At 40.3% G+C, this 13,369-nt stretch overlaps 1 protein-coding gene across 2 annotated transcripts in view; it reads right to left on the bottom strand.

The window, feature by feature from the left end:
- Nucleotides 1–3,411: 3,411 nt before the first annotated feature.
- Nucleotides 3,412–13,369, bottom strand: part of CACUL1 (CDK2 associated cullin domain 1) — a 74,359-nt gene continuing 64,401 nt past the window's right edge. The window contains exons 8-10 of one of the 2 annotated variants that reach the window (XR_007145337.1): nt 8,804–8,847; nt 4,967–8,342; nt 3,412–4,224 (exon numbers count right to left, since the gene is read on the bottom strand). Coding sequence is in view for 1 of the 2 variants with exons in the window: in XM_047825239.1 (XP_047681195.1) it covers nt 8,302–8,342; nt 8,804–8,847 (85 nt within the window). In the remaining variant the exon portion in view is untranslated. Of the gene's footprint in view, nt 8,343–8,803; nt 8,848–13,369 lie in introns of both variants that reach the window. The other variant, XM_047825239.1, reaches the window with a different exon arrangement.

Consider the following 13,369-nt stretch of genomic DNA (forward strand, 5'->3'; position numbering starts at 1 on the left):
AATTTAAAAATATACAGGTCTATATACACATGCTGGGGGTGGTGTTTTACGTGCACACAGGTGACTGGTTTGGACAGCAATGTTTCATGCTATTGCTTACATCCTTAGAAGAAACTTCTCCAATCCTCCCAAATACTAACTATATTGTTTTCAAGTTTTTGTAACTTACCCTTTTAAAATTTTTAGTCCAAATGGAATTTCTTTTGGTGAATGGTATGATGGGAATAAATTTAATTTTCTCTACTTAAACCAGCACCTTTTACTGAATAATCCATCATGGTCAGAATTATTTCAAGAAGCCACCTTTAGAGTACTCTAAATTCTTAAAAGCATTGGAGTCTATTTTTTAAACTCTTTTCCATTGACTTTGTCTATTTTTATATGAGTGTAAAAATTTAATTGCACTTAAAAACAATTTTTTTGGTAGAGCAAGTTCCCTTTTTTCTCCCCTTTCAATGAAGATCCTATTATCATCTGTTTATACTTCCATGTGAATTTTTAATTTGTATTAAAAATAAATACTCTTTGGCATTTGGATTGGCTTTGCACCGAATATACATGTTAACTCAAGAACTGATCTATTTACAACGGTCAAAACGCCCCTCTATCAACCTCTATCAAGGGTTTATCAGCCTGTGTTCCTCTCTGCTTTCCTTCCACCCCACCCCCAAGAAACTATGATCTTAGATGTTAATCTTTGTTTTCTTTAGTTTTACTACTCATGAATCCCTACCCTAAACAATGTACTAAGTTTTTCCAGTTTCTGAACTTTATAGCCAAATTATTCATCTTTCAATGGTTTGCACTTCCTCTTTTGTTTACAAAATCCTGCCCTTCTGCAAAGTCGTAAAAATATCCTTTTCTTTTTTTAAGTTTATTTATTTTTGAGAGAGAAAAAGAGAGACCAAGCTGGGGAGGGGCAAAAGACAGGGAGAGAGAGAATCCAAAACAGGCTCTGCAATGTCAGCGCAGATCCCAACGTGGGGCTCGAATCACAAACTGGGAGATCATGACTGAGCCGAAACCAAGAGTTGGATGTTTAACTGAATGAGCCACCCAGGTGCCCCATAAAAATATCCTTCTGTATTTATTGTCTTCTAAAAGTTTCATAGTTTTAACTTTCTTAAGTGAATCTTGAATGCGCCTGGGATTGCTTTTTGCAGCTGGTGCAAGGTAGAGGGGGGTCCAACTCACTTTTTTCCTTTGTGAAAAGTTATTCAAGCACTGTTTATTAAATAATCCATTCTCCGCTCCGCCCCCCGCCTGGTCTGCACTGACCTCCTTTTAAAAATTAAGTTCCCGTACTAAGTGGGTCAGTTTCTGAGCTCTTCAACCTTGTCTGTTCCTCCACTTGTAATCTCTGTACCAATCCCGCATTGTTTTAATGACTACATTTGATGTAAGTTTTTTGTTGTTGTTTCTTCAGACGTCTGAGTAAATGGCTTCTGGTTTTGTTTTTCATTTTAGAGTAAGCTTTTAAATCTGGTAGTGCTAGTTCCCTTCACACTTCATTGTTTTTTAGTAATGTTTTGAATATCCTTGGCCCTTTGCTCTTGCATTCACATTATGGGATCAGCTTGTCAAGTACCACAGTGAAAACCATTGGGATTTTTTGTTGGGATTGCATTAACTTACTAATCAATTTGAACAAAGAGCTGCGACCTAGATGATCTTCTTATCCATATCTCCCACTTATTTAGGTCAATCAAGGTGCTGGGGGTTTTTTCCATCATCGTTTTCTCATTAAAAGGCTTATATAGCTCTTAAGATTTATTCTTCTATACTTTATACTGTTTTGTTCCTACTGTAAATTTTCTTAATTAAAATTAAAATCTTAAGACGTTATAGACTGTTGCTTGATGCATGGAAATGTAATTGACATTCACATGTTGATTTTGTTCCAGTGAACTTGATGAACTCTTAAGTCTTCTCATCTGCCTTGCAGACTCTTTGGATTTTCACAATCTGATCATATGTTAATCTGTTAACAGATGAGTTACACTGATTGTGATCTTCTAATATTAACCAATTTGCTTCCTCAGGTAAATCCATTGTGGTCATCATTTGTTATACTCTAAATACAATGTTAGATTTAATTTGCAAAAAATGCTTATTGTCTTATTGGAAGGTGCAAGGTGATTTTAGATCTCTCCATCAGGTCTAATTTATTAGCTGTGCTATTTAAATCTTCTATGCCCTTCATCATTATGATTTTTGTCTTCTTCATGATCTATTAACTCATGAGGGAGGTATGTTTAAAACACCTATTATATTGGTAGATTAATGTATTTCTCTTTGTAGTTATGGCCATTTTTAAAAATACATATTTTGAGGTATATTATTAGTCACTTAGGGGCGTAACTGAATTTAAAACTGTTATATCCTTCTGGCCAATTAAGCCCATTGCACTATGCAGAGGCTCTCCATCGTGAGTAATTTGGGGAGGGAAATGGGCTTAATATGGGGACACTGAAGTTCAGAAAAATAACCTTACCCAAGAACACACAACTCCATTAAGCTGAGACAAACATTTGCTCTCAGATTACATGTAGGATACTCCTTCTACCAAAACACGTTCTTTGAAATGCAAAATGTTCTGGAATTCTAGATTGTTAAAGACACATGCCAATAGAGGAAATAAACACACATAAGCACACATAAAGAACTGACTCTAGTAGAAAAGTTTTATACTCCGTAAAAAACAAAATCTGCTGTAAGAGAGGGGAGAGGATTTAAACAACTCCCTACCTGGCTGGGGAAAAAAAAAAGAAAAAGCTGAAGAAGGCAACTGTCAGGTGACTTAAATGCAGAGAAAAAGAAAAGACAGTCACAGAACCCTGCTGGGTATGGTAATCTAAGAGTGGGTGTCACTACAACACAGCTTGGGTTTTAAACAACTGGAGGACGAAAGTTGAAAACCGGCATTCTGAGCACACTGTTAGGAAGAACACTTGTATAGAGAAAGTGAGAGGAACTAAAACTGGCAAGAGGGAGCACGACACCCTAGGGGATAATACTAATATCACAGCAAGAAAACACAGGGGGGTTATTTTTTTTAAAGCATGGTGTCATCAGTGCAAACAACCACAAGTCAAAAGTTCTGATTAAACGTCTACAATGTGCCAGTGTTTAAAGAAGAAAACGACAAATATATGTACATAGGTATAGATACTACATATGTATGCAGACTATGTACCAAATGTATATAAATACACACACCCCGTTTCTCTTATCGCTGGTACAGAGGTCAAGATGGACACTCACCATGCCACTGATTATCCACGACAGAACAGACATGTGCTGAGTGTGCTTATCGTTTAAGAGGGAATTGTGAATACACCATAAGCAAAATCCTATGTTCTGTGCCATAACAAAGTTCCAATGAACCAAGTATCAACATAACAAGCCAAGGACATCTGTACAAGATTTATTTCATTAACCACAATGTTTTAGAGTGACGGTTATACACCCTAATACAGAAGGAGTGATTCCAAATCCATCCAGAGTTAAAGGTCAGAGCCAAAGTCAGTGGCTTTAATCCCCAATCAAAAAGAGTTTCATTCACAATTTTGTTGTTCTTAGATTAACAGAAGAACTGATGTACAGAACACCCTGTTCTAAGCTCCACCATGCTTTCCAACAAAGAAGCACCACCAGGGATTAGACTTCATTGCTTCCTCCTTGCTCTGGCTGTGCAGGTGGCTGGCAAGAGCCTCTTGTCTGTCTTTGACTCCCATTTATTCACAAACATTCCTGTTTCCAGCCACAGTTCCCCACAACGTCACATCTGAATTAATTTCTCCTGAATTGCATGGCTGTAATATTGACAAACAGGGCTAATGAGAGCAATTAAATTGCCATCTGTTTAACAAAACATACCCTTCTAAGAGAATATCCACAGTCCTATTGCATTTAGTACATCGTCACCACATTGAAATGACATGTTAAAATCAATACAAAATTTTTTTTTTCAAACCACAAAATTTACCCCAGAGCCACTCTATAAATTTCCTAGAATTATAAACCATTAACATTTTTCTAAACAATGCAATCCAACCAGAAATGAAGATAAATTTCCCACCAGCAGGGGTACAGTATGTACTGAGGTCAAGAATGTACCTCTGATGAGGATTCTAATTCTCCCACAGCCACACCACCACCGTCAGCAGAATCAGTGTATGGACTTGTGCCACTCGGCTCTGGAAAGAAGTTCAAAATAGGGTCCTGGCCAGGGGAGGAGGCAAAGCGTCAGTGACTTAGTTAATCACCAGTGGGGACAAAACAGGAATCACTACCCTTGAAAAAGAACAGGGGTCCTTTCATCGATTCTGGTGGCCAGCAACTGGGGCAAATTGCAACAAGGTAATGAAAGTAACAAGAAAGCCATTTCTCCAAGAACTCCTGTAACTTCTATCTTAACTTCTGATAAACATGAACTTCATCTTAGGCAAGCTTATTGAAAACTGCAATCACAACTGAAAAGGTCCTATAAACCTATGCTAGTCAAGGGATTCACATTCTGATCTTAAATTTTAAAGTCCTTAAGAGGCCTAGACCTGGGGTAAAGTAAACATAATACTCTGAAGCGCAATGAGACACCATAAAAAAAATCAACTCATAACATCCAAACTGACTGGATACCTAATGCAGCTTTTTAAATTTTTTTTACTATCTCAGATTAGTGTCTATTCATAAAACAAGGTTCAGTTATTTTAATAATAGCTGCTTATTAAACAACTGAATTTTAGCTCAAGGGCAATGCCTCTGTAATTACCGTGGAAAATATTAACTGCCCTAAAACAGAGAAAACATAGACGAAAATATAACTAGTCTCGATAAGAAAAGAAGATAAAATCTGGAAGGGCTACTCTGGAGATTAAACAGGCTTATTTAAATACTATGATACAAGTGCCCCTGCTCACTTTATAACTGCAGAAACCGATCGTGTTTGCTAGATCACCATTACCTTTGCTAGAACGGGTGCACAGACCACCACTCTGAAGTTCTCCTTTTGTGCTGAAAAACTTTCAAATCCCTTGTTCGGTCAGTACAGAATATTGCGAGGCGATGCATGTGCAAACTCTTCCTGAGGAATTCTTCACGTGTGCAAATCTGCAACCTGACAGAAAGCGTGGCATTTATAGCGAGGGAAGTGGCAGCTTTACGGGGCTGGCGCACTCGAGACGCACACGCAGCACGAACGGCCACGGGCACCTGTTCCCCTGCGATCTCACTCACAGGTCAGTGTTCACCCCACGCCTCAAAGAAAGGGAGAGAGGAACTGCCTCAAATTTGTAAAAGGGACAGGGAAAAAAAAAGTGACTTTCCCACAAACCTGACCAATGCCCAACTCCTGCCTCCGGGTTTGTGTTTCTTCTAAGTCTACCTAAGAACTGTTCAGAGGCGCTATACCAGGTTTTGCTTTCTGCTCCACAGAAAACAAGTAGATCCTGTCGGGTTAGGGTGCAGCTGTGACAACGGGGACCAGGAGATGACACTGTTACTGAAGCATGAGGCCAACTCTGAAAGTAAGTACCGTCTCTCAATTACAATTGCCAATGACTTGGACATGGCATTATTTCGAGGTGACTGAACTGCTTTCTTTTGGACAGCCTGGTTTCAGGCTGCACATGCTTGGCGGTCAGGCTTGCCGAAGCAACTACGTGCCGATTAACAAGACAATCGGTGGACAGTTTTCTGTCCTCAATGATTTGGGCCCCACAAAAGCCAGGATTCAACTGGGGTGGAGAAACTAGATACTGTACTGGCAAAGAAGAATACAAGTAAACATGAGAAGAAAACACTTTCTGGTAAACGGTGCTTTGTCAATACAAAACGGAGGGCAACTCTGATTTCCCCTCGTGTTGCAAACTAAGAATTCTGTTAAGAAACCCAATTAAAGAAGCAAGGTCAATTTCTACTCAAAAACGAAGAAATAGGTTTTCCATACTGCAAGGTACCTCAAGGGGCCAACAGGTAACAACCACGTCACATGCACTAGGAGAACGTGTATCTTCTTTCTATAGGGCCTTCCACTCACGGCCTCGCAGCACCACGCCCTGGCCCATAGCTAGCTGCAGTCGCTGTGCAAATATTTAGAGAAGCTGAATTTTGCAAACTTTGTCCACTTTTTGTTAACACATATATAATAAGAAAAAGAAGACAACATAAAATGTTTCTCCATTAACTTAATAATGCAAAAGCATCCAAAGATTTTAACACCAATTCACATCATAATACAATGCTTTTGTAGAGAAGTTCCCCTGTTAGCCAAAGAAACACTCTCCCAGAAAAAGCATTCGGGTACATTATTAGGATAATGAAGAATTCATCCCACATTTAAAGAAGCATCCCAATTTTATTCCTTTCAGAAATATTCCTGAAACCACTCAGGGGAGACTTTAGTTGCAGGTGTTATTTATAAGCCTGCAGCAAGCGTTCCACTGAGAAAGTAAACTTTGGACTTCATGACAGAGTGGAGTTCTTCCCCGATACCAGAATGCTACTGGGGTAGCGAATCAAACTGTATAGGGCACAGTGAGAACCTGTATATATTCTTCCAGTAATTCGGTGTGTATCAATACAACCCAAGATGCTCACAGGGTTAAAGGAGTCCAATTCAAAGTCCTCCACAAAAATCCAGCTCTGGTTGAGAAGTACTTAAAAAATAAATCTGCCAACTTTTACGTTTACTTCTCGGAATAATAATTTTACAAATAGAGGACTTCAACTAGAGCACTTACTTGCTCCTACCACCACACTTCTAATTCTCCCACCCGGCCTGCTCCCCAAAAAAGGACAGAGTGAATTGGCAGAGGCCACTCTATGAAAAACCCGACAATCCGAAGTGTGGCAGTATCCCTGACCCATCTGGTTTTGCCCCAAGTTCTCCGAAGAGCTAAATATTAGTGTCACGTGGCCAAATACAGTCAAGCATATGCTCGATTTAGATTCAAGCAAAATTGAGGAGAAAAGTATGTTCACCTGCCACATCTATCTTTCTTTGCCTTCCCAAAACGACTAGAATAAGCTTTAGAGTCTTTTATAAGAAACTAAATAGCACTGTGGGTGTAGAAAAAAAAAAAAAAAAAAAAAAAAAAGCTGTGTCACAGCTGGAACGAAGCTTCAAAACAGCAGTGTTACTTCTCCTCTGTTATACTCGAATATAATGCTACAAAAGATGCAGACTGCAGACATTTTTTTTGAAGTACCTGTCTCACCCATTTAAAATGAAATGGATCAGGAATGCCACACCACTGATTATATCTGGATTTAATAACCATATCTGCTCCCAGGAGTATCCTAGTAACTAGCTGTCACCCTCTGATAAGTCTCCACTGTCCTAAAAAAGGGAGTTTGGTGCTAGAGGACAGCCCATCCTACGCTAGCATCATGCCAACGCTACAGCAGCTGGTGAGATCATGGAAGTGATGGAGGGAATGGATGTGTTCTGTAAGAGTTGGTCCCCAACATCAGCATGAATATGCCACAGGTGAGGCAGGGGGGAATCTGACCAATGAGCAACGTGTTTCTATCTTCCCACTTACTTATTAGTATCCTGCTAAAGTCACACCTGCCACCTCAGTGGGTTAGTGTGTGACACCACAAGCTTTTTCAGAAAGCATCCGGGAGTCGAACAACTGGTCACGGAGTTGCAAAGTGCACAAAGCTCAAGGCACAGAGTAGAAAACAGTTGTGAACTGGTGAGGGGAGATGTTATAGCAGAAGCAGAGTTATTAGCATTTTCCTTGAACAAGACTTTCTAACACTAAACAAAGACCAACTCTTTTAAACGGGGTTTGTTTTAGTTATGGGTAAAAAACACTGTATTGTAATGATCTGCTCGATTTCAAAGCAAAAGAGATCTCGATGTGTAAAAGCCAATGTGCTGAAGTGCCACATCCACAAATGAACAAAACAAGTGCTTTAAAAAAAAAAAAAAAAATTCTTCTGCTCTTATACTTTTGGAGGAAGCTGCTGACGGTCGCTGCTGGATTTCCCTTAGCAATGGTCGCTTTTCAAGACGCCTGTTCCTCATGGAATCTGTAGATAAACTCATTAAAAGATTGTCCCCTTTCAAAATCATCCCCAAGTCTAGCAGCAACTGACTGTTTTTTGTTTTTGTTAGTTATTTGTTTTTTAAAATTACAAACCAAAGTAAGAAGTCCAACATCCTCTTCCAAGAACAACTTTGTGACAGAGCTCCTGAGTGTCTGCAGGACCCCCGCTGTGCTCCCAATACAGTCTCTGCAGCTCCAGTGTGTCCTCTTTTCGGGAAGGAAAGTACATTCAATACATTCACTATCTGTACCCTCTGGAACTTGCACACGCTGATGAGCTGTCTGGAAAAACAAAAAACATTGCGACAGGAAAAGGTATGAACAGCAGATGGCATTTGATAATGGTAAGAATCTGTTTATTTAATACATAGTTCTCACCCCTCTCCCGATCCCTCAAAAGGAGTTTAAAAAAAAAAAAAAAAAGGTGAGCGAAGTGAAAGGAGGCTACATGGTCAGAAAGGAGACTGGATCACTATCACACTCTAGCAGAGACTAAAGAATCCAAGTGGCCCTTGATAGCTGCTTGAGAACCACCGCCCCCAACTGGACTTCGGAGCCGTCACAGCTTGCAAAACAGCGTGAACTTGATCACACGGGCCTTGATCACACGGATCAGCGTGAACTTGATCACACAGCCACCATCAAGAGCACTGTGGACACGATTACACTCACCGTACGGTCACCACCAGCAGCTGCCCTACATAATAGAACCATCAGAAATGGTAAGGAACATCATTACTTACTATAAGCCAACTCATCCCCAGCTCTTTTCCGGGACTGGTCACCTCTGGGGATAAGAAAAGAAGAGGGAATCAACCAGATTACACAGACATCTTCATACATCCAAATGGGAGAAGTGAATTGACATAACTGGTAATACAAGGAAAGCAAGTATTTCAATTCTAACAACCTATCTTAAAATAGGCATTAAACTTAAACAGCAGTACAGTCATTTATAACCTGAATATTCTTAGCTACAAGGTGTTGTCTTTTAAATATAAAACACTATTAAATGAAGGAAGGATTATCTAGAAAAATGGCTTACACTGGGTTCTAGAAATAGGTTCAGACTAAAAATGTGTTTGAAGATAAACCTGGGTTCTGCTACCAACACCCACAGCGACCGCCATATAGTAGGGCACATTTCAAATATGAAATAGAGGATAATTCAAAGTCTTCCCCCCAAAAAAGCCTTATTATAAAACCAAAAACTGCTTAAGGCTTTAGAAAAATCTCAGAATCTTAATGTACATGAATACCCTTCCTACAAGTGGAAGACCATGAGCCTTCATAAATATTAACCAGTTCCATCTTAGACACCTAGAGAAGATTCTAGTTCCACTTTACAGATAAGAGATTCTGATTAGGTCCTAATGCTACCCGTAAATCCTACCTTTGTCTCTCCAGTTTCTCAGACTATAACCCAGACAAATAACTATAATGAGTAATAACAACCAATTTGCTAGCTTTTCCTTGCTCGGTCACTTAGCAGCACATACCTTGTCCCATCTTTTCCTTCCTTAAACACTTTTGGCTCCACCCAGCATAGTCCTTGGCCGCTTTCTCTTTCCCATGTATATATTCTCCGTAGGCCAGGATGGTGATCATACATACCAGTGCAAAGACTTGAAATACTATCCATATACCAATGACTCCCAGGTTTGTCTCCAGCTCTGATTCCTTCCCTATGCTGCAGATAGGAGGTCCAGCTGTCTCCCCTCATCTAACTGGGTGAGTCAGGACTGCTGGCAGTTCAGGATGGCCAGAATGCAGTCTGACTCCACGCCACCCCCACTCCTTCTTCAGTCTTCCTCAATAAATGGCACCACCATCCGCCCAATTACTCAGATCAAAACCCTGGCTCATTCTTGATTTCTTTCTTTCTCTTGCTCTGGAGCATACTGTCGCAAAACATAATCCAAACTCAACCACTCCCCATCATCTTCATGGCTCCACTCCCAATTCAAGCCACCATCATCTCTCCCCGAACACAGCTGCAAGACTCTTATTATTAGTCCAGACCACAGCCAGAGCCATCTTACATAAAAGCATAAGTAAGATTATTTCATGCCTCTGATTAAAGCCCTTCGGTGGCTTTCCATCACAGTTAAAAATCAATTCAAACTCATTTTCCCAGTCCTGTGAGACATGGCTCTTGCCTACCTCCCTACCCTCATCTTCTACCTCTGTTCACTACACTCCAGCCATGCTGGCTTTCCTTCTGCGCTGGGACACGCCAGCACTTTGGTACTTTCCTTTGTCTCTGCCTGCAGCACTCTTCCCGCTAGTTAGCCACGTGGCTGTCTCCTTACCACCCAGGTCCTCACTGGAACGTCTCCTCCTTGGAAGGCGTTTCATGTTCAAGTTGGCTGGACCAGCCCTTCACACGTGCTCTGGTCACTCACTCTTTATCCCATGCTGTCTCGGTTTGTTCACAGCATGTTTTATTATGTGAAATAATTTGCGTACATGTTCGTTACTTATCTCCCAACATTAGAGCACAAGCTCCATAAAAACTGGGCCTCATTTTTACCCAATACTTAGAATAGTGTCTAGCACATGGGCAGAAAATAAATATCTGCTGAATTAACAAATCAGTGAATAATTCATAAATGGCCTCTACAGATGGATTATGAAAATGCTAGCTCAAGTAATTATTTCATGCTTTTGAGTCATCTTCTAGATTAGCAGAGTTTCCCACCCTCCTTCCCTGGCTGTGCTCAAGACCAGGACAGAAACCTCTTGCTGGACAAGGCGAGGAGTCTCGATTACCAGCAGGAAGAGAAGATACCAAATGGCCTCTGAAGGTTTTTTCTCTAGGCTGGGCATGTAGAGAAAAACATGCAGCACACATAGCATGAACTAGCATCAACGAGCCTTAGGCAGCCTAAAGAACCCTCAACAAATCTGCCCTAATGCCACTTTCTTAACACCTCTGCTGTTAACACTACCCCTGGCCAAAGCCAGCTGTATCATCACAGTTAAGCATTCACCAAATATTCTGAAGCAAGTAGGTTAATGCTGATCAAAAAGGTAGACACAGGATTTTATATCCAGAGCCTCAACTTGTATACACAACCTTCATTCCCACTCCCAAAGGGTTAAATAAAAGCTGAACACGTAAAAATAAGAGGAGAATAATACAGATGTGCAAACCACAGAAGGCACAAAGGGATGTGAATGGGATATGTGAATGTGATATATGCGAGAGGCTGAGTACGTGGCCAAATATCTATGTGGCCAAAGATATTATCTAATGCCCCAAGTCTGGCAAGGTATGGCTGCCCTCAAAACCAGACCCCTGCTACTAAATAAAAAAGTGCCAATTCTAGAGTGACCCTCTCAACTAAAAGATCAACAAGATCCCTGCAAGGTTCTATTTTTGTTGCAGAAATCCAAGTAACAAGTACTCTGCAAGATACCTGCTTTTAAAAGCTATTCGGCACAAGCTCTGAAGAGACCCATAGTCTGGTTTGAAAGAGAACGTTCCGTCTAAGGGCACTCATGTTAGAAGTTCCCAAACAAGATTACATAATGTCATCTTTGATACCAACCTGCCCTCCCCCACCCTCCAATAATCAATTTAATCATGCAGGTAACAGATAAAGACAAAATTCTGCTCTCATATGTTAAGTCTAGTACGTGTATTTCCATGTACATAAAGATGCTGCACATGAACTCCAGCTCCGATGAGAAATGCCCATTAACTGCAATCGAGGATATATTTGACAACATCCACACCTCATTTCAAAGACACTCTGTGCCATCCACATCAAAGCTGTGTGATGCCTATTCAGGACTACACCACGTAAATGGAACACGATCTTAAATGAAGAAATTGTGAAGCTGAGCAGGAATCGTGTAACTGGTTAGACATAAATCATAAAATGACTGCTCCATCAGGACAGCCAGCAACAGAATTATGGTCAGACAGTCTGTACTATATTCTCAAGGTTTTCTGCATCAAAGGACATCATTTCTTCCAAAACAATCCTAGCCAGATAATGAACAAAGGCAGCATCAGGTCTGGCAGGGCAGACTGCAGAAGACCCACATACAAGAGATTCACGGAAGCACGGGCAGCCTTTCTCTCAGCTGTTGAGTATATGATGTGCGCACACCTTTCCATGGGGGGCGGGGCGGCTCAGCAGTGGAGTGGAGTGAGTCCAAGAATGTCAGCTTAGACAGAGCCTACTCTGTGCAAAGCACCCTTCAGCATAACCTGTGAGGCAGACTTTAGTCCTCACAGTAATGCAGAAGTTGTTAATTTAATCCCAGAAGGGGCCCAATCTGGTTTGTAAAATAAAACATTTTAATCATATCACCTCTTGAAATACTAACATTTAAATTTCAGGCAGAAGTTGTATGAAAGAATTCCACTAAGAGAAACAAAAATTCTAATACACACCAAAAATCCAAGGGACCTTTCCTGACTACAACCCACTTGGCCTTGGCAGAGCAGCGCCGTATTAGTCCTTCATGAACAAAGGCAACGTCACACTAGACTATTTATGGAGTCAGTTCCTCTTTCATCCCGAGCAAATTTTAAGAGCTGCTGCACACTAAGCAGTCCTGCACCCTGTCCTCTTCTTCCAGTTCCAAAATCAGGCTTAGGAAAATATCTGATGTGTTTACATAGTTCCAGACACTGTTCTGGAAGGTGAATTCAAGGTGTTCAGAGAAATCCACAAGAGCTATCTTCACACAGTGCTTCACAGAAATAAAGGTTTTCAGAAGGCTGTTTAGTTTTTAAAGGCATCAATAAACTCACCTCTAAAATTAAAAGCAAACGTTCAAATAAAAACATGAATAAAAGCATAAAGACTTCACTATTATGGTAAGCCTAAATTAAAGAAAACCATAAAAGGTATACTCAGATTATTTTCCATTCCCTTAAAAACATTTAAGAAAAAACTTTCAACTGCGATTCAAAACCCATACGCCATAAAGAAAAAACCCGATAATCACACAAAAATAAAAAACTGCTGCATGACTTAAAACAAAAAAGCCACCATGAGTAAAGTCATAGACAAACTGAGAAAACTAACGGTCTTATCTTGGGCAAACAATCTCTGCACCACACAGAGAGCCCCTAGAATTCAAGAAAAAAAAAGACTAACAAACAGAAAAGTAAGCAAAGGTCATAAGCAGGCAGTTTACCAAAAAAGAAATATAACATGTTCATATTCTCAGCCTCACTCATAAGAGAAATGCAAATGAAACCAACTCTGAGTAATTATTTTTCACCTGCCAGACCAGAGAAAATCCAAAAGTGTAACGACATACTCTACCGGCAAGACCATAAAGAA

The sequence above is a fragment of the Prionailurus viverrinus genome, chromosome D2 (genome assembly GCF_022837055.1).
Source record: "Prionailurus viverrinus isolate Anna chromosome D2, UM_Priviv_1.0, whole genome shotgun sequence".
In the NCBI taxonomy this organism is placed as follows: domain Eukaryota; kingdom Metazoa; phylum Chordata; class Mammalia; order Carnivora; family Felidae; genus Prionailurus; species Prionailurus viverrinus.